Source organism: Peromyscus leucopus, chromosome 16_21 (assembly GCF_004664715.2).
Source record: "Peromyscus leucopus breed LL Stock chromosome 16_21, UCI_PerLeu_2.1, whole genome shotgun sequence".
In the NCBI taxonomy this organism is placed as follows: Eukaryota; Metazoa; Chordata; class Mammalia; order Rodentia; family Cricetidae; genus Peromyscus; species Peromyscus leucopus.
The window spans coordinates 14,398,269-14,420,125 of NC_051084.1; the positions used below are offsets into that span (position 1 = coordinate 14,398,269).

Consider the following 21,857-nt stretch of genomic DNA (forward strand, 5'->3'; position numbering starts at 1 on the left):
GGGAGAGAGGGAGGGAGGAGAACAAGAGACAGGAAAGGAACAGGGAGGCAAGGGGAGGGAAGAAATCTGAGTTAAGTGATTTGGTGGTAGAGTACTTTCTCAGTATGCACAAGGCCATGGGTTCTAGCCTCAGCTCTGGAAAAGCACATTGAAACACCTTACATCAGAAAGTGTCCCACACAGAACGACAGGCCTGAGTGATCTCATTGATAAATTTTGACATGCAAACTGCTCATGGAAGGTGGATGTGCTTTATCATCTATAAGATGCACTTCAGGATACTGTGGTCCCTCTATCTGTGACATCAGTGTCTGTGAGTTTAGCTGCCATCCTTCGAAGCCCAAAGATACACCACGGTGCAAGATGTTGACGGAGGTGGGATGTTGCATCCACCTGAATTAATAGTGAGGTTGCTCTGTGTTTCGGGAGCTATTGTTAAACTCGTTGCATGTGATTTTTAAGATCAACTTCATCATAGACATGTGAGTTACAGACAGCATAGTGTAGGCAGGTTTGGTGGAAAGGTTTCTAGACTCCCCCCGGGGCTCTTGAGATACATCATTATGGGAAAAGGGAAGGGGGATACTGCAATGCTTTTGTGAAACTGGGTACTTGGGGGGAAGGACGGTGATAACTGCCCTGAGTCTCCCTGTGGGCCCAGCAGAGGGGCAGCTTTTAGCATGATCCATGCCTCCCACTTGGAGAAGCACCGAGAGGTTCATTCCATGGTCCTATGACCAACAGCGATGATGCAGGCCCTCTGTGTGTCCATGATTGCTGTAGGATTTGAATGACTGACTCCCTACTTCTGAGCTATTTGGAGCAGCAGCTGGGAGAGATGCTGTTAGGTTCCCACACAGGAGCCAGGTTCTGCTGTGGCACCAGAAGTCCAGGGCTGTCCTTCCATGAGTTTTGGGTGAGTCATCTCCTCTCTTTCAGTCCTTGTCAGGAACTGGGGGGAGGGGCGGCACCCCACCTCTCTTCTCCCATCCTTCTGCCCCTCCTTCCTTTACTTGGGGCTTGTTGGTATTGACACATGAAGATACAGAGCCACAATCTCAGGATGCCCCATGCTGACCATGTTGTATCTTCTCCCCTCCACCCCAACTCCAAACACGGTGTTCTGATGATAGCCTGTTTCATAACTGTGCTCATAGAATAAGCAAATAAGTAAAATCCCTGAGTATAATTGCATATTGTACGGTCTCAGCTGCTGATTCTAATGTGGTAATGAAATTACTGTAGTCAAGTTACAACATGTTTTATGATATTAACACATCTTGCAATTCGTAGACTCCAGAACTTTCTTGCACTTATGAAAAATGTTTGTCTTGCACTTTCCTAAGGGTCATAAAATCCAGCAATTTGTGTAATTCATTTTTATATATTCTTAAAAACCTGAATTGTGGAAAATTCCTCTCCGATAAATCTTTTATTCAGCAGATGCTCCATGGATCACTGTGAGGAGTTTGATGGAGTCACACAGTGTCAATAAATGTCCACATCTTTTTACGTGCAGTGTTCTGAGGATTTCTACTGCATCACCTCACACAGCTTCTGAGAGTCACAAGGAAGAAATTACATAATACAGAGACACACACACACACACACACACCCCAGCTGGTTCCCACACAGTGGGGACATGAATCTGCAGTCTGGACCTTCTCAGTCTTTGGACTAGACCATGGTATACTATGGAAAGTGGCCTCCCACCCCGTGTGGCCTATGACCCAGAAGCCCCTGCACCCCTGGAACCTGAACAAATACACACTCACATTTCCCCAGCCTTGCTGAATCAGAAACTCAAGAGGTGACCAGCTATCTCTGTTTCCTCTGAAGGTGAGTTTCCCACATGTGCAGAGAGCCTCTACAAGAGCCAGGTATCACATCAGCATGCCACAGTGTCACGGTCCCTCACGCTGTTCGTGGTGACTGGGTGTCTGTCGAGGAGGTCAAAGCACTGGTCATCACGGCAGCATGCCTATCCGAAAGTGTGCAGAGTGTGGAGCCTGGGTGAGGTGATTCTAGGGGGCAGAGGACCTGGGGAGCTAGCGGGCAGGCTCTTCTGACATGGTGTCCTCACCTGGGGTTTAAGACTTACTGTGTGACTCAAATACCGAGAGAGGCACACAGTAGTTCATTTTACTCACTGAGGCCTGAGCTGGGAGGAGTCAGCCCTAATGAAACCAAAATGCTTCAAATTTCTGCTGCAATGTCTCCAGGAAATGAGAGATGGGAAAATGGATGGATTGTTTACAGCCGACACTCTCACTCCCTAGCATCCTGTCCCCCTAGAGTCTGGGGGACAATGAGAAGAAATGCACTGGGCAGTACTGGAGAGCTGGGAAGCCTGCCCACTGTGGGCAGAGCCCCGGCTCAGCACTGGAACTGACTGCCTCCGTCTCACTGGGGCAAGATAAAGCACTTCCCTTCTGAGCAACTTCCCTTCTGAGCAACTTCCCTTCTGAGCAACTTCCCTTCTGAGCAACTCGAGGGAAGAGGAGGAGAAACTGTATGGGATAGGATTCCCGGGCTTCTGCTTTAGCCCCCCGAATGCTGGGGAAAGGGAACAGCTCAAGAGAGGGAAGGGAGACACCAGGTGGGAGTCTATATGGCACTTGACCACCAACGAGGCAGGAAACTGCAGTTGCCAAGGAACCTGCAGGGGGCGCTCACTACCAATGCCCGTGAGTGTCCTTGCTCAGCCTGTGGCAGAGACCTTGCTGGGAGAAGGAAATCCAAGTAGAGGGCAGAGGATGCAGGCAGCTGGCCTTCTTACGGAGCCTGGGGCACACTCCAGACACCGTGTTTTGTGAGAGGTGCATACCTGAAGTCCACACCCGTTTACCCCACACTCCAAAGAGTGGTGCCCGTGAGCAGCTGGAAACCAGCCCTCAGACGCGGTGGCGGAGGCGCCTTCACAAACACTGAACACTGGGAGATTTATTTCCAACTGCAAAACAACAACTGAGCAACAACAAAAGATTGACAGCTGGTTGGTACCAGCCCCAGCTGCCCGGAACTAGGCACGGCTGGTGTGTCTGTGTTCTTCCACCTCCTCCATCTTACTCCTGGAGGTCTAACTGCTCTTCATCAAAGTTCGCGTTTCCTGGGAAGAAAAGAAAACACGTGAGAAACATAAAAGTTAGTGGTTAAAAAAAACAATTACAACTATTTAAGCATTTAGCTCTGTTTTCTGCAGGCATTCAGGTCCCTGGGCTAAGGACTCGGGGACAAGCTCCCGAGCTAAGGCTCCTAATTCCCACTCAGGGACCAGACATCATCCACTGAGCCCAGTCTCCCTGGACCTGGTCCTAAGCATTCCTCATCCCCATCTCCATCCCCTTCTTTCTTTCTCCCACATTGATTTTTGGGCTACTCATCCTCCGCTGGTCCCCTGGTTCTCGAGCTCCCAGCCTGAGGCTTCTGCTTCCCAAAGGCCCCTCAGTCACACACCACGGAGCTGAGGATCCAGTCCAAAGGCCCACCATGAGAAGACAAGAAAGAGTGCACTCCCCCAGGCTTCCGGTTGCATTTCTGTCTGGAGTCTCCTCTCACCCCCGTTCTCCCCTTTCTCGCTGCCTCTCAGCCTTTCCACTCATCTGGGGCTGACCCTTCCTAGAAATAGTTCCTGCTCTTGTTCCCGGTGAGTTCTCACCTCTCTGGGGGACGTGGTGATGGTCCCTAACACTCTAGAGTAAAATTGTGGACATGGGCGGCTCTGGATGAGATCCCTGCCCCTCTACCCCACACTGAGTGTGCCAGAGACCCAGAGCTGTATACAAATGTGCAGGTGTGCCAGGTGGCGGTGGTGACACATGCCTTTAATCCCAGACCTGGGGGGGAGGAGGGGCAAAGCCAGGCAGATCTCTGTGAGTTCAAGGCCAGTCTGGTCTCCAGAGTGAGTTCCAGGAAAGGCGCAAAGCTACACAGAGAAACCCTGTCTCGAAAAACCAAAAAAAAAAATAAAGGGGGGGACCAGTCACACCAGGCCAGTTCCTGCCGTGAACAGGCTCAACTGGGAGACAAGGTGGACTTCGGGGGGACTTATGCTAGTCTCCCCAGGCTCACTCAGGTCCTTCACCCCGGCCTGAGGATAGCTCAGTGGGGGAAGGAGAAGCCTGCTCCTCCTGGGGTGTGTGGCTGGCCTCACACAGGTGCTGTCCACTCCACAGGGCACGTATTCTTACCCTGGTCCATGTCGTAACTGTTCTCTCGGCTCTCCTGCCTGAGGGCATCGATGTCGTCCTCTCCGGTCCTCTCCATCTCACCCTCAAAACCTTCTGCCAGAGCCTGGGCTTCTTCTGAGGTCTCACCCATACCTGGGATGAGGACAAAGATGGATGACAGAAGGAGGTCACCAGGGAGCATGAGTGCAGATATGTGTGTGTCAAGTGGGTCTCCTGCTCCTGACACCAGGGCCTCCTTTCCCAGCCTCCAAGCTCGAGCCCAGGCCTGGCCATCAGATCACCCTGCCCCATCTCCCAACTCTCTCCACAAGACCACTGTAAAATGTATACAGAGAGATGCTGCCTCGATCCTTCTTCCAACAGGGACATGTGACCCATTTGCTACTGGCTACCCAACCCAAGTCATGGCCACAGAGAGGCATTGCCAAGTAAACTCTGGCTACTGGGGAATCCCCCAAGGTGGCTAAGCCTATATCATAGCTGGGCATTTCTTCCATCCAGCTGATCTGCATTCTTCCCCTCTACTCCCTGGGAGACTCCCATCCCAAACATGTGTACTTATAGCATCCTGCACCCAAACTGACCCAGAGGCCACCTCCCAGAGAGATCAGCGACACCAGATCTGAGGACAGGTGTGCATGTCCCTAACAACCCTGGGGCGCTTGCTCTGACAACCCCCGGGAGCTTGACCTGACAACTCAGGGGTGCCTGCCCTGATGATCCCAGGGCCCCTGACTTGACAATCCCAGGGTGCTTGCCCTGACAACCCTGGGGTGTTCCATACCAGCAGCTCCGGGTGCTTCTTCCTGGCCTGGTCCCTCAGCAGGAGGCTGCTCCTCGGAGAGGGTTGGCGTCCACAGGGCCAATTCTGTGATTTTGAGAGCTTTCCATTTTGGAACAATATTCACTAATGTCTCTTCCTCCTCCTCTTCTTCTCCTCTTTCCTATTTTAAGTGCAAAAATACAAAGTCATTTACATTGCTATTATTTGGTCTGAAATATTAAAAGACCACAGGGCAAAGATGGGCTCTGAACTGGGATTGAGACTTCGGGCGATACCATTCCTGACCGGAACAAGTGTGACTTACTGGTGGCATCATCTAAGGGCTGAAGACAGATCTAGCATGGGCCAGACAAGTCAGGAAGTCACAGAGCACAGCCAGGACACTGTGAGAGGCTCTCAGACTCGGCATGTCCCTTAGCAACTGAGGATAACCGACGAGACACGCTTTTCAAGCCTTGCTCCACTCTCCAGTCCCGAGCAACATCCACTGAGGTCAAGTCCTAAAGCCCAAGATGTCCCCATGATGGCAGGAAAATGCACAAACACAAGGGCTCTCCTGGCATGGGTCCAGAGATCAAATTCAACAAAAGAGAACTGGGAGGTCAACACTCGAAATTCCTACAGGGAACTGGAGCCAGCATGCATCGGTTTTTTTTCAAATGTATCTGTCGACTCCTCAATTCTGCAGCTTTTTAAATGCTCCAGAGATCAGAACATCAACCTAAAGAGTCAGCAAAAACCTCCTGGAGACAGGTGGGAACATCTGCTCATTCACTCAGAAATGAATTTTTCCACTCACGAGGAAGACACAAGTGTTCCAGGCCAGTGGTGCCCAGGCCTGGCCTGCTCGGAGTCACCCAGAAGGCTCTCTCATATACACATACTGGCCCCACCCACGATGCTTTTAACTCAGCCTGTCAGGATTGGAGCCTAATAATTTGCATAGGTTCCCAAGTGACCCTGAGGCTGCTGAGCCAGGGACCAAACTCTGAGAACATCCCCAAAGAACACACCTGTGCTCTAGCAATAGGTGAACCTTCCCCAAGTGGCAGATGTCCCTTCCAGCTGGCAGTCCGCAACTGATGCCTCATCACTTGACACCCCTCACACACACTGTCTCCCTGAGTGTCCACATCAGGAGCACACACACACACACACACACACACACACACACACACACACACCCCTCACACACACTGTCCCTGAGTGTCCACATCAGGAGCGCGCACGCACTCACACACACACACACACACACACACACACACACACACACACACACACCTCTCACACACACTGTCTCTGAATGCCCAAGAATGATGACATTGATGCCAGCCAGAGAAAGTCAACCTGGTGTTAATTTCTGTGCTAAACATAGCCAAGGGACTTACTAACCAGGCTTTAAGAGACGGTCAACCATGAGCCGAGAACAGACACCTGACATTGTTGCTGACGGTTATAGCATTCAGATGCCACTCTGGGACTGACACCTGCCGGAACTCAAGGTTAACCAGTTCCCAGCCACAAAATCTGGCTCTGACTCCTGCAGGCATTGTGAAATGACATCGATCGCTTCGGCAGCTGAGCTGCCTAGGAGCGTGCTCAAAGACAGCCCCCTTTTACCTCTCGGGGTCAAGGTCACTGGGCTGATATTTAGCCCAGTGACCTTGGAAACAGAGTCAGTCGTATCCTTCAACTTACCACGTCTGTTAGGCGATATTCACCATGCTGTTCACATCCAATGTCGAAGACGTACTTCCCAGGACCAACAGGCTGGAGGGAGAAAGGAACTCAGTGCGCTTTACGCTTCGTGGTCAATGTCGAATAGAAAGTACAAAAAACGCTCCCTAAGTGCCATGCCCAGAAAGCTCACCCCGAACGACCTCACCGTGCAGAGTCTGAGAAGGGCTTACAGAATGCTTCCGTTAGCTGACAGCTGGTGGAACCGTTCAAGGGTTTGTTTCTGAAGGTCTCTGCCATGTTTTTACCGCATTGAAAGGGAGTAAGGAATCTACCCACTGTAGAACCTGGAATGAATCGGTGCCTATGGGCAGACTGGCTAGAGAGGGGGCTGGCCACCAGTGCATTGATCTGTTTGCTGTAACACTGGATTTAGTGCAAAGCACTTGTAAATAATTTGTTTACTCATGGATGGGGGTGGGGTGCACATGGTGTCACAGTTCATGTGTGACAGTCAGAGAGCCATTTGTGGGAGTCGGTTCTCTCCTTCCACCGTGTGGGACCTGGGTAGCGAACTCAAGTCGCCAGACTTGACGACGGCAGGCACCTTTACCCACTGATCCATCTCACCAGCCCCCCAGGAGATTTTTTTTTTTTCAACGAAAACCTGGTCACGATGACACACACTGTCGCCACTTTGACTTAGAAACGGAGTGTGAGCCACTCCCCAGCTTTACAAATGTTTTCCCACATCACCAGTTGCCAACCTGACATTTGCGTTCACCTTGGACCACGAATTATAATGTGCCTTGTTTACCGATGCTCGGCGTTGCCATGCCGACACTGTTCTTTGTCCAAGCGTTAGCGCGAACATGCTGTTTTGTTGTGTTTTGACCCTGTGTCTCACTCCATAGCTCAGGCTGCCTCACAGTCTCTTCGCTGTAGACACACACCGACTGCCACCCTGGGCTTTCAATTTTCTAGTCATTATTATGTTCCTTTAGGAAACTAAATCCATTTTTCCTTTGTGAGTCTGTTTAGGGACTCTTTCCTAGTTTCTGCATTCATAGATGTCACCTCTTTTGATTAGTTTCGTTCATGGCGACATTTAAATATTCTTTCCAGAAAACCCCTTTCTCTCTTTGCTGAAGGACGGACTTTTATAAAGTGATAGAGCAACTAGACTTTTAAAAACACAACCGGTAGTGGTTCCCTCGGCCATTGTTGACAGCAGCATCCGTCTCCTCCCCAGACTTGGCCAGGTGATGTGATTTGGGCAGGCGTATCTAGTTATCTAGTTCCTCGGCCCATTATTGCCCCTCATGTCTTCATTAGCTGCCAGCCATGTCCTGACCGAGTGTTCAATGACTTCATCTCCTTCTAGTCTGCCTCCTTTCTCCATCCCTCCTCATCTCCATCCCTCCTCACCCTGCTTTAATGACTTGTCAGCAAGGACAGGGATGGGGGAGTTTCTGAGAAAGAAACACAACCAAGTGCTGAGAGGGTGAAAGATGCCTGACCCCCGCTCGTAACCAGGGAAACACACAATTTAAAAAAAAAAAATGTTTGCACCTCAGATTGGGGGAGGGAAAAAGCAAGGGATGTAGCGGATAAATCCAATGTGCTGAGAACCTGTGATGGGCAGTCAGGTTCTGTTAGTGAGGGGATAAAGTCGTGCAGCTTTTCAAGACAACGGACAGTGTTTGTGGTGTTTCGAAATATCAGCTCTTTGCATTCAGCAGTCCCGGTATCCGGCTGTCAACTGTGAAGGAGGAACCTCCAGTATAGAAGTGCCTCCATCAGATTGGCCTGCGGGGCATGTCTGTGGGGCACTTTCTTAATTGTTCATTGATGTAAGAGGGCCCAGTTCACTGTGGACAGCACCATGCCCAGGCAGGTCAGCCGGAGCTGTATAAGAAAGGTAGCAGGGGTTGGGGATTTAGCTCAATGGTAGAGCGCTTGCCTGGCAAGCACAAGGTCCTGGGTTCGATCCTCAGCTCCAAAAATAAAAAGGTAGCAAACATGGCCTGAGACCAAGGCTGTAGCAGTGTTCCTCTGCTGTCTCTGGGTCAAGCTGGAGTCCCCACCCTCCTTCAATTCCTGTCCTGATTTCCCTCAACGATGGACCTGTGCGAGGAAACAAACCCTTTCCTTCCTAGGTTGCATTTGGTCATGCTGTTTATCACACAGAAAGAACTCTAGTCTATGTACATGCATTTCTCCAAAGACAGAGTGACAACCAACTTCAGGCTACTGGCTTTCATTCCAGGGTCAGGCACCACCCCGTCTATAAGGTGAAACATGTGTTCAGGTTAGGTGAGTGGAGGAAGTTAACCGGGGAGCTAACAAAAGCAGAAACACGGGACCAAACGTAGATTAGGCTGGTTCCAAGTTCCTTTCCCTTTAAGGGTCCGAGCAGAGAGGATGCCCTCACTCTGCACCTGGAAAACCCGCTAGGGATTTGGCGTCTGGAGTCAGATGGCTTGCTTGTGTTATAGAACAGAAAGGCAGTGTGGAGGACCATTCGGTATGGCCTGCTGAGCCAGGGCAGCAGCTCTGTCTAGACCCGGAGGCCTCCTCTGCATTTTATCCCACATGCCCAGATGTGCAAGACGACAGCAGGTGTGCCTCTGTGTCCTGGTACCTGACGAACTCTCAAAACTGATTCTGCGAAAGCTGATGTGTAAGTGTGTGTGTGCATGTGTCATATAGAAGTTCTGAGGAAGGGGAGCAGGGAAGGGGCAGCCGGGGGGTGGGAGGGTATGCTAGCACATGACACTTTACAGTTTGGGCATCCTTCTGTGGTTCGTATAACTGTAAGCTTTTTACTGACTGACAGAGCAAAGCCTCCAGGTTTCCTCTCCCTTTTCAGACTGTCTAGTCTCGCTTATCGATTTCCCCAACAGCTGAGGCTCAAGTTACATGTGGAGAGTCTGAAGGGAGAGTCTGAAGGGGGAGTGATGAATGTAGCTAGCCATACATTCCCAGTCAACTTCCCAGTCAAACTCTCAGCAAACTTTTCTCTCTGGGGAGTCTCCCTCCAGCCCTGAGCAGCGGTGGCGTTCTCCCAGGAAAGCCTGGGTAGAAAGCTCGCAGTTACCGAGTTTCCCCCCATCTTCCTCCCTTGGTGCAAAGCCGCCACCAAAGCCAGAGCCCACCAAACAGCAGCCTGCGAACACGTGGAGGTCTCCAGACCCAGGGCAATCACTCTGGGCCCTTAAAGCCTTCCCAACCAGGAGTGGCAGGCTGGCCTCTGACATGGGGGGAGGGAGGGGGCTCTGGGATCGCCCTCCCATTCGACCATGGTTTACCAGAGGGCAAGAGCGCACACAGCCAGCAGAAGATGCCCTGGTACCGAGGGCACTGGCCTTAATAGAGATACAGTGTGCCACTGGGGCCCAGGGAAACAGGCCCAGCTTCCTGCCTCCATCCCACCCCACTCTGTACTCTGTGGGCATCCACAGAGCTTGGAGTGGTGCAGCCGCCCTCAGCTGGTGGCAATGGAAGAACTCCTCTGAGTGTTTAGCGTTAGCACACGGCACGCTGACTTACGTTTTTGTTCAGGAACTTGCCCTGGTACCTGTGGTTCAGGTGGATGAGCTCGGCAGCACCCTCCTGTTGCCCGTTCACCCAGCTGCCAACATACTTGCTGCCTGTCTCTGCATAGAAGTAGGTGCCTTGCCCATGCCTGGTGAAGACAAGACAAGGGCATCTGGTTACTGTCCGCTATGGGAGCACCGACCCTAAGACGGAGGGGGACGTAAGCAGATGCCAGCTTATAGGCAACTGGTTTCCAGTATCTGTGTCCACTTGCAGACTTGGCATGCCACCCACACAGGGTACATGGAGCCAGCATCATCTAATGCCACAGAGGCCAGCGGCTTGCCCATGAACCGATTTCCCTGGGCAGAGTCAGGGTTTCCCTGGGGCTGTGGGTGGAGGATCCATGTGTCCTGGCCCACTACGAGGAGACAGTAGTCCCTCCTCGGCCGCTCTCAGCAGCACCTCCCCTACACACCTGCCCTCCGGCATGGGACTGCCTTCAGTGGGCGTTATCCTGTTCTTACCCCGCAAATGGACCCCCAAGACGACAGGTAGAAGCCAAACCTTTGATGAGCGAACCACTCCCCTGTGTAGGTGTCGTTATTGACGTAGTAGTACACGCCGTGGCCATGCCTCTGGTCATCTGCCCACTCCCCTGCAAAGGACAACACACACACACACACACACACACACACACACACACACACACAAAGTCAGATGAAAAGATCAGACTGATGCTATGGCCCCTGCTCGCCCAGGAGGATCCAAGCAATGTGTTCTGCAAAAGAGAGAGCTTTGTAACCACAGAGCTAAGCCTGCTGCCTGTCTCCTCTCTGACTTCCCTCCACCCACCTTCCCTTCCCCTTGGGCCAGCTTCGGGGAGAGCTAGCTAAGGAGGGCCGAGTCGGGAGCCCAGGGACGCAGATCTGGAGGGGGGGTGTGCCTGTGAGGTGAGCCCCAGACACTCTCACGCTTTTGCAGGTTGGTGGGCTTGAGGGGTCAGGGTTGAGACAAGCCTGTCTGACCCTTTGCCACCGATCCCAGTTATACTCCACATGCCTTGCAGGTACACGGCAACTCAGCAGCATCTCCAAGGCTTGATGATGGTCTAGCCTCAGCACTCACTCCGTCTCCCAGCTGGGTACCTGGTTCCACGGCTGCCCTCTTGCCAACTCCTCCACTCTACCTTTCCTGGCCTTGGGAGCCTGGCCACTCCCCTGCATGTGGGTAGGTCCTGCTAATTTCTCACGCACATGACAGAAAACCCTAACACTGGAAAAACAGCACGGAATTTGGAACACTTGGCTTGGCAGCAAACTGTGTTGCCAGCCAAAGGGGATTTGAAATCAGTCTCTCAAAAACTCTTCAACTCGGGCCGGGCGGTGGTGGTGCACGCCTTTAATCCAAGCACTCAGGAGGCAGAGGCAGGCGGATCTCTGTGAGTTCGAGGCCAGCCTGGGCTACCAAGTGAGTCCCAGAAAAGGCGCAAAGCTACACAGAGAAACCCTGTCTCGAAAATTCAAAAAAACAAAAACAAAAACAAAAAACTCTTCAACTCGTAAAGGAAACCAACCAGCAGATTCCCAAGGTGGGCATTACCGATCACATATGACCAACAGCAAATCAGCACCCCGGTAGAACTTTCTAGACTACTACCCGGATGGAACTTTCTAGAATGGAACGAGTAATTAAGAACTAATCGACATCAGTTTGTTTCGAGAGAAAAAAGGATGATTTCGTCTTCTATGCTCTCTACAGAAAACTATGCAAACTGTTTTCTTGTAGGAAGACTACTGGCTAGCACCGGCGGAAGACGCCTGCCTTGCACGTGGGAGGCCCTGGATTCGATCCCAGTGCAAAAGAAAAACCAAAACGGGTAAGGGAGAGCTACTCTAGAATTCTACGAGGATGTCTGCCATTAATTAAAAATACACCCCAGGATGCGTTCTTAAATTCTGTGTTGTTTATGGCACTTACATTTTTAATTTAAAAATGTTCAGTTTATTTCAATTTCCCATTACAAACGAAAATTCATTCTTATGGCAACTCTATATCCTCTTCCTTAAAGAGAACCCTAGAATGTGTGTAAACTTCTGGCTTACACAAACACTAGAGACATTTCCATATACACGAAGGGAACATACACTATGCTAACAAAATGCTGATCATCCAAACTATCCATTTCCACAAACAAACCCCCAAAGTGTATCCAAAACTAGGAATTCTATAGAATTTGCCTCTCTTCTCCAATATTTACTCACAACACATTCTGGCCGCCTTGTGAACTAGAACATCTGCAGAAATGGACAGCACAGGACCCCCACAGGCTTACACCAGATGAAGGCAGAGGCCAAAAAGGATGTGATTGGCAGCCTGGGGCAGAGGCAAGAACAGGACCTCAAAGGTGAACGACAGCACAGAGCGCCTCACCAAACATACACAGAGAGATGGGAATGGAGATTGCTACAGGTTCAGAAAGAGGACTAGGTCCTACAATAAGATGTGAAACAGGGACCCGAGCAAGAGAGATGGAGAATCCCAAAATTAAGATCATTCACTAAAATATACATTTGGTGCCAGGTCTGTAGTAATCGTGGGGCAGTGCACACCACGGGCAAAGATCTGGGGGTTGTCCTGGACCTTCAGAGCAGCATCGTATCTGCGTCTGCAGCATCCGCCAGTGTCAGCGGTGGAATATTCCCACTGAGGCCAATTTGGAGCTGTTTACGGAGCTGCAAGAAGTGCAAAATTGGCTTCCGTGAGCTGCTCAGAGCTGCTCTAGCACACCCTGGGGCAAAGAGGCCACAGCTGGAACAGTTACTTCAGATGGTTTCCTTCCCCAAAAAAAGATCATAACAAAAGGAACCCATCTCTCTTCTCTCGCCCTTGGGAGCTGGGCTCCAGGCTGGCGTGACAAGAAAAACGTGGTGTATTTTGCAGAAACTTTTCAGAAGCGAAAGAGGACAGTTAAACTGCAACCACGATAGATTTCATGTTAGTGAGGACCCATGAGCACAGGCTACACCACCTGAGAAACTTGTGGGAGGCTCCGCCCAGCCCAGGAAACCCTGTTCAATGGAGCAGCGTTGCTCAAAGGAAGGGGGGGGGGCTGCACCCGCTGCAGGCTTCAGTGGCCAGGAATCAAGGCTCCTGGATGGCATTTAGAAACACATTATTCCTGCCTTCAATTTACATTTAACCTTTTTTTTAGATTTATTTATTTATTTTGTATACAGCATGACTCATTACAGATGGTTGTGAGCCACCATGTGGTTGCTGGGAATTGAACTCAGGATCTCTGGAAGACCAGCCAGTGCTCTTAACCTCTGAGCCATCTCTCCAGCCCCACATTTAACCTTTTTTTTTTTTTTTGCAACTTTTTAAACAATTCTTTCCTACTCTCATCATTCTCTGTCTCCTCACCAGACCTCAAGTATGGGGGGGGGGAGGTGCCTGCCAATTAAGCCCTTAAAACCCCTTGAACACTGAGATTTGATGAGACTTGGGGCTGTGGAAAGTGTATATATGCCAGCATGGCCATGCACACCAACTTCTAAGGAACAGAGGCCCACACTGGACCCTTCTAGAACTCACACTACACACCCGCTCATCTGACTAGCCATCAGTATTATTTGTGATTCCCTTTATAATAAACAATTAACAGTGTTTCTGTGAGTTCTGTGAGCTGTAGAAGAAGATCATCGGTCAGGAGATAGGCTTAGGGGACCATCTAGTTAGCAAGGAAGTGTGAGCAGCCTGGGAGTTTCTAGCATGACCTCTGCATCTGAGTCGGGGGACAGCCTTGTAAGGACGAGCCTTCCCTGAGGCTATGGTAGCTGGTGCCCCCAACTGAACCGACTCCTTGGAAAGCCATTGTCTACAGAGCCGGGGGATTGCTTGGTGTGGATACCCATGCTTGAGCTCACAGGTCCTGTGCGTAGACTTTTCCCTTCAGCTGGTGCATCTCCACGTGAAGAACTCCTGATGCCTCTTCCTTTCGGTGGGGAGGCGCTGGACCGCACTTGGGTATGTCTTACCAAAGAGCACCTCTTTGTCTCCTAATCTTCATGCCTAAGTCTATACTAAAATATCTTTAATAAAATCCCCAACCCTACTTCAGAGAAAGACTTCCTAAGCCCCTCCCCTTTTTAATGTACTTTATGTGAAACCCAAATTGTATTCACATTTACCCTGAGATCAAAAGTGACAACAAGATTAGGCTCCCAGGGGTCTGGGAGGAATTCAGTTAAGCCCCAAATCGAATTGTCCAAAGCTCATTACATTGGTGCTTCTGTCGACCAAGCCTGCTAGGGGTTAGGAACAAACCAATTTAAGCTCCACGTCTAATGCATTCACGCCTCTGCCCCATCTCGGAGTCCGGGAGACGCCCCTTCCTTCGCTGTCTGTTAGTTTGGGTTTTATCTGGAAGCAGGGCGGGTAACTGCCATAGTCTGGATAGGTGTCCCCCAAAGGCCATGTGTAGAGGCTTGGTCCCCGACTACTGTGCTGTTGGGAGCTGTGGAACCTTGGGGAGATAGAATCTAGTGAAAGAAGCCAGGTCACTGGGGACATGCCCATCCCTCCTCCCTCTGTGTCCTGGCCACCATGAGGTGAGCAGCTGGGTTTATGGAAGACTCCCACCATGATGTTCTCTGCCTTGCCACAGGCTCACATGTCTACAGACTAAAGTCGGGGGCTGGAGAGATGGTTCAGTGGTTAAGAGCACTTGCTGCTCTTGCAGAGGACCCAATTCAGTTTCCGGCACGCACATGGTGGTTCACAAGCATATATAACTCCAGAACCCGGGGCTCCAATGCCCTCTTCTGGCCTCTGTGGACAACGTATTCTGGTCTATGTGCAGGTAAAATACCCATGCGTATAGAACGCCCACGCACATAAAATAAAAATAACCCAATCTTAAAAATCTCTAAAAGTCAAAATAAGCCTTCCTTTCCTGAAGATGAATATCTCAGATGTTAGTTAGCTCGAATTTTAAGCATATGTCACCCTCATTAGAAAGTGATGTTGTCACGCAAAGTGCATCATGGTCCTTGCCAACAAGCTCTTCCCTCAAGGCAGGAATGTCTATAGGCATTACACACATATCAATCTACCCCATCTGCATGCTACAGATAAGAAAGCTGAGACAGAGAGGTGACATGCAGAGTCACACCTAAGGTCCCCACAGTCACAGCTGCAGACACAGATCTTTTTGGAAATCGGATGGAAACTAGATTTCTGGGGATAGGAGAAACAGAGAGTAAAGGAAAACCCGAACATACCAATCAGCATACCCCTTCTGAAGGTCCACAGCCTACTTCCTGCCTTCTCCCGTCCTGGCTCTGGGATTAGACTTGTACCCACCAGGTGACAGTGGTCCATAGGGACTGGAGCTTCTTAGAAATAAGCTAAGAGTCTTCCTGGGCCATGACATTAGCATGTGAGGAATGGGAGACTGGGAAAGACATCACAGTAAGGCAAAATGCCTGGATCAAGAGACTCCACGGTCTAAAGACACATGGCCATCAGAAGAGGGACTGGGCAAAAACAGAAAACAACAAAGACAGCTTCAGAAGAACGATGCCAGAGGCTGTCGAGGGTCTAGGCCACAGCTAGATTCTGTGCCCACCCAGCAACCCCTTTCACTTACTCTAAGTCTCGGCTTACAGGAGGGCATGTTTAGTTACTTAAAAGACTTCTGGCCTCGATGACAATGGAGGAAGGAACACATTTTGTTGTTGTTGTTGTTGTTGAGTGGTAGATCTAGTGAACGTTAAGCTCTCTTATACACTTTAGTATCTGCAGACGAGCTCAATGTCAGAAACAACCTGTACAGCAAAAACAAAAATCTTCTCCATGGTGATGGCATGTTACCTTCATATCTGGATCCATCCGGGTAGATAAAGGTGCCTTGACCGTGTTTTTTATTTTTAATATATTCTCCGATGTATCGGGCACCATTCTTAAATTTGTAGATCCCCTGAAACACACCGATGACACAGTTCTTAGCAGTCCTGAGTCCGGCATGCACCAAGACAATATTTAACAGAGAAAACCAGCTTCCTAAGCCCCCAGTTCTGACCTGGCCATTTCTTTTTCCAAACTCATAGTGTCCTTCGTACGTGTCTCCGTTGGGCAATCTCGCTTTCCCGTGTCCGTGCCGTTCTCCCACTTCATTTCGCTCCCCCTCGTATTCCTGGGCAAAAGAAACCAAGCCAGCTGTGGCTGCTGTTCAAGAGCACGAGCCAAGCATTCTACAGCTGTGGTACCACCCAAGCCTCCCAACCTTGGGCACTGTATTCACCTCTCACATTGCCCTGGTGAGGCAGGTAACTGTAGTGGGTAGCCATTCCAGCTTTGACCCGGAAGTCCCAACCCCCACTGAGGCCTCAGTAATGGTCACGCCTACTAGGTGGGGCTGAGAGAGGATGCTGAAGACCCGAGATCCTGGACCCTAGACGCTGGAGCTAGACCGAGCGGAAGTTTTCCAAAGAACACCGCTGGACTGCGCTACCCCTTTCCCAGACCCTGTAAACTATCCCTTCACTCGTAAGTTACCCCACAAAATAAACCTCCCTTTTAACTACGTGGAGTGGCCTTAATAATTTCACCAATAGGTAACCAAGCCTGATGGGTAGAGCACCGGTCCAAGGTCTCACGATTAATACATGTGTCCATGGTGGGAGCTTCGCTCCCTCCCTCCAGCATCTGAGGACGTGGTTTATTATGCTCATCCTGACACTGTGAACATGAACCGATGAAGGGAAGACAGCGCAGTCCCCACAGGCATACACTTAGAGAGTTCATGCAGGTGGGACAGGTCCCCAGCCTTCACAGACGCCTCCCTCTTCACTCTCTCCTGTCATTCAGGACTTAAAATGCAAATACCCTAAGAGAAGGGCTCTTCTGTCATGGGTTTGCTGGAGAGTCTGTGGTCTGCCAGAGGTCTGAGTCCTGCTGGGAAGTTCTGCTGTGAGGGAGAGGGGAAGGAGACACGGAGATTCCACTAATCTTATTGTCAAACTCCCTATCAAAGAACTTACAGTCCAAACACTTTCGGCCCTGGGACTGGAGAGATGGCTCAGGGGTTAAGAGCACTGGCTGCTCTTGCAGAGGACCTGGGTTCAGTTCCCAGCACCCACATGGTGGCTCACAATCATCTGTGACTCTAGTTCCAGAGGATTCAATGCCCTCTCCTGGCCTCTTCAGGCACTGCATGCCACGTGATAGACAAGCAGAAAAAACACCCATACACAAAATAAATTAATCTTAAAAAAAAGTAAAGAAAATAAATCAATTCTAACCCAATCTGGAAAAGCTATGAATCTATCTTGTAAGTAGATTGGACTGGGGTGGAGCTCAGTGTGAGTGGGGCTGCCTAGCATGTACAAGACCCTGGGTTTCACCCTTACACACACACACACACACACACACACACACACACACACACACACACACACAGATGTTTGCAAGCAGTACCACTTGTGTTTTGTTTTGTTCTTTTTTTGTGTGTGTGTGGTTTTTTGAGACAGGGTTTCTCTGTGTAGTTTTGGTGCCTGTCCTGGAACCTGCTCTGTAGACCAGGCTGGCCTTGAACTCACAGAGATCCCCCTGGCTCTGCCTCCCAAGTGCTGGGATTAAAGGTGTGCGCCACCATTGCCCGGCTCAAGCAGTACCACTTGTAAGGGCTGAGGCAGAAGGATGGCAGGATTGCTTGAGCCATGAGTTGGAGATCAAACCTAGCCACATAGCAGACCCCTGCCCCAACTCCAAAAACAAGTAAATAAAAAGAAAAAGTAATGCAAGCTTGCAATTCTCCTGCTTTTCCTATACTTTCTGAAAAAAAAAGTGTTCTCTGGCTCATATACATGGATGTGCAGTGCATATAATACCTAATATAATGGCCAGAGCATTCCATAATGGTGCAACATGGCTAGCTTAAAATATCATGCTGCATACTTTAGACATACACAATTAACGTATTCATTTAGACATTTTAAAACGTGATCTGTGAACTTGGATCTGTGTCTATTACAGGTACAGGACATCAAGTGGAAGGCTTTAGAAACAAACAGGCAGGCATTTCTTGCCTTCTTCTAGCCCCTTTTAGCCCAGAAATTCCTGCCTAGAATATAAGCCTGTGACCTTACAGATTGTTTTCAGGGTTGTTTCAAACCACAATGTGGTGGTTTGAGTGAGCATGTCCCCATAAGCTCAGACATCTGAACACTGATTCCCTACTTGGTGGCTCTATTTGGGGAGGTAGTGGAACCTTTGGGAGGTAGAGCCTTGCTGGAGGAAGTATGTCACTAGGGACGGACCTTTGGGTGTTTATAGTCTCACCCCACTTCCTGCTTGCAGTCTGTGCTTCCTGTTTCTGCTACCATGTCTCCCTTCTTCTCCCCCTATACCTGCTGTTTATCTATATGCCTTCCCCACCATGATGAACTTTTATCCTTTTGGAACTGTAAGTCTAAATAAACTCTTCCTTCCATGAGTCATGGTGTTTTATCACAGCAACAGAAAAGTAACTAATACACATGTGCAGAGTCCTTGGTCCGCTCCTAGAGGCCTCCCAGTATGGCCAACGCTGAGCCATAGGGGTGGATCCCTGCTCCCATCTCAGGGACCTCCCAGCCTGCCCAACACTGACTGAGCTGTGGGGGGGACTGAGCAGAGAAATCTTTTCAGCGGATCCACGGGTGGTCTGCCTTCATACCTACAGGCTTAAACATGTTACAAATCAGGTGGAGAACAAACTAGAAACTTGGATGGACAGGAATGTAAATTGGATATGAGCAGAAGCAGACCATAAATTAGTGACCTGTGTGTGTGTGTGTGTGTGTGCGCGTGAATGTGTACATGTCCATGCCCATCTGTAGGAGCCAGAGACTGACAGGCAGTGTCTTCCTCAATCCTCTCCACTTTATATTTTGACACAGATTTTCTCACAGAAGCTGGAGCCCACCTATGGCAGCAAAGCCGGCCAGCCCGTGAGCTCCTGGGATCTTCCTGTGCCCAGCTTTTTGCATGGTAACAGAATCTAAACTCAGGTCTTCATGTTGGGAAGCAAGCTCTTCACAGACTGAACCATCGCCCTGGGAACATTTAGAAGTAAAACTCCGAGAAACCAGTGAGAAGGTCCGCTAGATTATTAAAAAGGAGGCAACTAAGCCAGGACGTACTTTGCAATTTCAGGTGAAATACCAGTCTCTGACTAATTGCATGGAGACTGTGAAGCCTAGATTTCACACCGGAGTCTGCCCTGCCTTTGACACTAGCTCCTTGCTGTTGGGAGCACGTGACTCCTAGGCATTTCTGCCTCTTCACACTGACCAGGCCTGCTCCAGGGCATAGATCAAGCAGAAGCTGAGAGGTAATGGCCAGGGACCAGCAAAGAGGCCTGAGCAGGTGCCAACCCTGCGTTACAGAGGAGGGGCCTGGGTTTTCCGCTTTATCCTCAAACTCACTTTGCTCGCACACAGCAAGCCTGTTCCCACTTTGTCAGCCAGGGAGTGGTCACCCTCTTGTTTAAGGAGTAACCGCCGACCCACAAGGCACTGAAGTCAGAGCACATCGCTGCCTGGGAGTCTTTTGCCTCTCCTCTAATGTCGACCCTTAGGAAAGTGATTCCCGTGGCTTGGGACAGTTCAGAGAAACTGATCCAGACCTACGTGGTGAACTCTTGAGAGCCCGGGGCACCTCAGCACGGTGCATTGAGTTGCCAGGAAGCAGCTTTCTCCATCCTTTTTCTCATGCCCTCTGCCTAGAAATCTTCGCCTTTAATGGGAGGCGGGATGGGAGCGGGGAGGGGGGGTGGAAACAAGACGTCACGGCGTTTCACCTTTCAGAGCGACTTCCTGGACGCACCGCCGCCCGTGTGGCCGGCGTGGTCCTGTCCGCGGCCTCACGGCCCGCTGGTCCCCACGCCTCCCGCTCCGGAGCTGCGGCGCACCCCAGAAGTCCCTCCCTGGCCAGGAGCTCTCACCCCAAGATCGTTCTCTCCTTCCTCCTCTAACTCCTCGGAGCCCAGGTCCGACATGATCTGGTCTCAGCTAGGATCTCCGGAGTAGCGTCTCTACCAAGCAGGTACCAGCCACCCCCACCCGCGTCTCGCGTCGCCATGGAGACGCTGCCCGGCCCGCTTGGCTCTCAGCCTAAAAGGGTGGCGGGAAAGGGCGGGACGAACAGTGTGGGAGGAGTCAAGGGCTGGGATAGTGTTCTGGCAACTGGAAGGGCATCTCGGCCAATTGCCGCCCGGGAAGAGGGAGGAGCGGGGGCAGGGGGGTGGTGGGAGGTGGTGGCTTGGCGACTTGGTACTCGCACAGATCTGACAGTCTAACCTGAACAGTGTCACTGGCCTCTGGAATGTCCCCAGTGATCTGATTTATGGACGCCACTAGGAGCCACCTAAAAAGCTGACCCCCAGAAGGACGAGAGGCGCGTCTCAACTCTGGGCCCCGCCTCTTGGTCCCTTGGGTCCTCCAGGGGATGCTGCCGGACCCATCCAGGTTCTTCTACACTGAGATGTTTGTGGTCTCCAGAGGCGTGTACACACACGCGGGTCTTTTCTGTTTTCTGTCAACACGTCCACTCTGGAACAACGAACTCCAGTCTCTTAAGCAGATGCTCTTGCACACTGACCCGGGTCAGGGTTTAAGCATCTCAACCAGCCCCTTACTCAGGTGACTTGGGCTCTCACTTGCCGGTGACCCATATTCATTCTGCTCTGTCCTCTGGTGCCTCCTCTGGTGCCTCTGTCTTCCTCTCAAATGCCCAACCTGTCATGCCACACATACAGGCCCACTCATTCACAGGGGCTCTCCTTTGCTTCTTCTCGGGGTGGGGAGGGGGCGCTCCAGTGCCATATTCCACCCTGCGAGGCCCCTCTGGGCCCCCTTCCCACCCCTATGCTGTCGTCTGAGGCTCAGACCTTCCAACTCCCCCACTAAGCCAAGACTTTCTGCCCTAGTGTCTGGCCTCCTAACATCCCCACAGCGCCCTCTGTTCAGAAACCCAAATGCACACAGGCTCCCTGTGTGTCCCCAAGCTCCCCTTCCTACACTAGCTTTCCTGCAAACAAATCAAACTACCCAATTCTCCAGTGCCCTACTTCTGGTTTCCACCTGGGTCAGCCCAGCTGACTCCCTGGAATACTTGCTTGCCCACATTGGGAAACACACCGGCACACCTTTCTTCCAAGATTGGCTGAGGGGCTGTCTCCCCAGTCAGCTTCGGGTACGGGATAAAGATATTCTGGAGGAAGGAGAGGGGACTGGAGATTGGGGAAAGGACCTCAGCTCTATCGCCCATCCCTAGCAACGGCAAGCGTGTGATAAAATGTGAAACTTAACTTGAGGGCGGTACTTCATATTTACTTGACAAGTCAAAGTGCTAATATGCAGCGTACTGATTGACACACAAAGGCACTGGGTGCCGATCTCTACAGACATGGCCTACACACACCTGCTGTAGTCACCAGTGTGTGTGACGCTTAGAATCTGCTCTTGACACTTCACGTGACAGTTCCTTGTCATTGTGATGACTAACTCCGGTTGCCAAGTTGACATACCTGGGGAGAAGGAATCTCAATTGGGGAATTGTGTCTTGGCCCGTGGGTATGTCTGTGGGGGTATTTTCTTACTTGCTAATTGGTGGAGCAG

General features: G+C 50.8%; 2 protein-coding genes across 2 annotated transcripts in view; one reads left to right on the forward strand and one right to left on the reverse strand.

The window, feature by feature from the left end:
- Positions 1–2,923: 2,923 nt before the first annotated feature.
- Rsph1 (radial spoke head component 1) lies at positions 2,924–20,345 on the reverse strand. Its single transcript, XM_028885058.2, has 9 exons — positions 20,183–20,345; positions 16,277–16,390; positions 16,069–16,174; positions 10,759–10,849; positions 10,204–10,339; positions 6,673–6,744; positions 4,975–5,134; positions 4,191–4,322; positions 2,924–3,109 (listed from the first exon to the last, which is right to left on the reverse strand). Exons 1-9 carry the CDS (start codon positions 20,234–20,236, stop codon positions 3,066–3,068), a joined length of 909 nt encoding a protein of 302 aa, XP_028740891.1. The 5' UTR covers positions 20,237–20,345; the 3' UTR covers positions 2,924–3,065.
- The window catches only part of Slc37a1 (solute carrier family 37 member 1), a 67,779-nt gene continuing 66,117 nt past the window's right edge, over positions 20,196–21,857 (forward strand). The window contains exon 1 of the mRNA XM_028885053.2: positions 20,196–20,283. The gene's annotated coding sequence lies outside the window, so the exon portion shown is untranslated. The remainder of the gene's footprint in view (positions 20,284–21,857) is intronic.

What these genes read in the sequence shown, in the direction of transcription:
- Rsph1 (XM_028885058.2), bottom strand. Translation starts at nt 20,236, where the DNA reads ATGTCGGACCTGGGCTCCGAGGAGTTAGAGGAGGAAGGAGAGAACGAT. An exon ending in AATATCGCCTAACAGACGTG is followed by an intron (nt 5,135 to 6,672) that starts GTAAGTTGAAGG and finishes CACTTAAAATAG; the next exon opens with GAAAGAGGAGAAGAAGAGGA. An exon ending in AGAAGCACCCGGAGCTGCTG is followed by an intron (nt 4,323 to 4,974) that starts GTATGGAACACC and finishes TCCTCATCCCAG; the next exon opens with GTATGGGTGAGACCTCAGAA.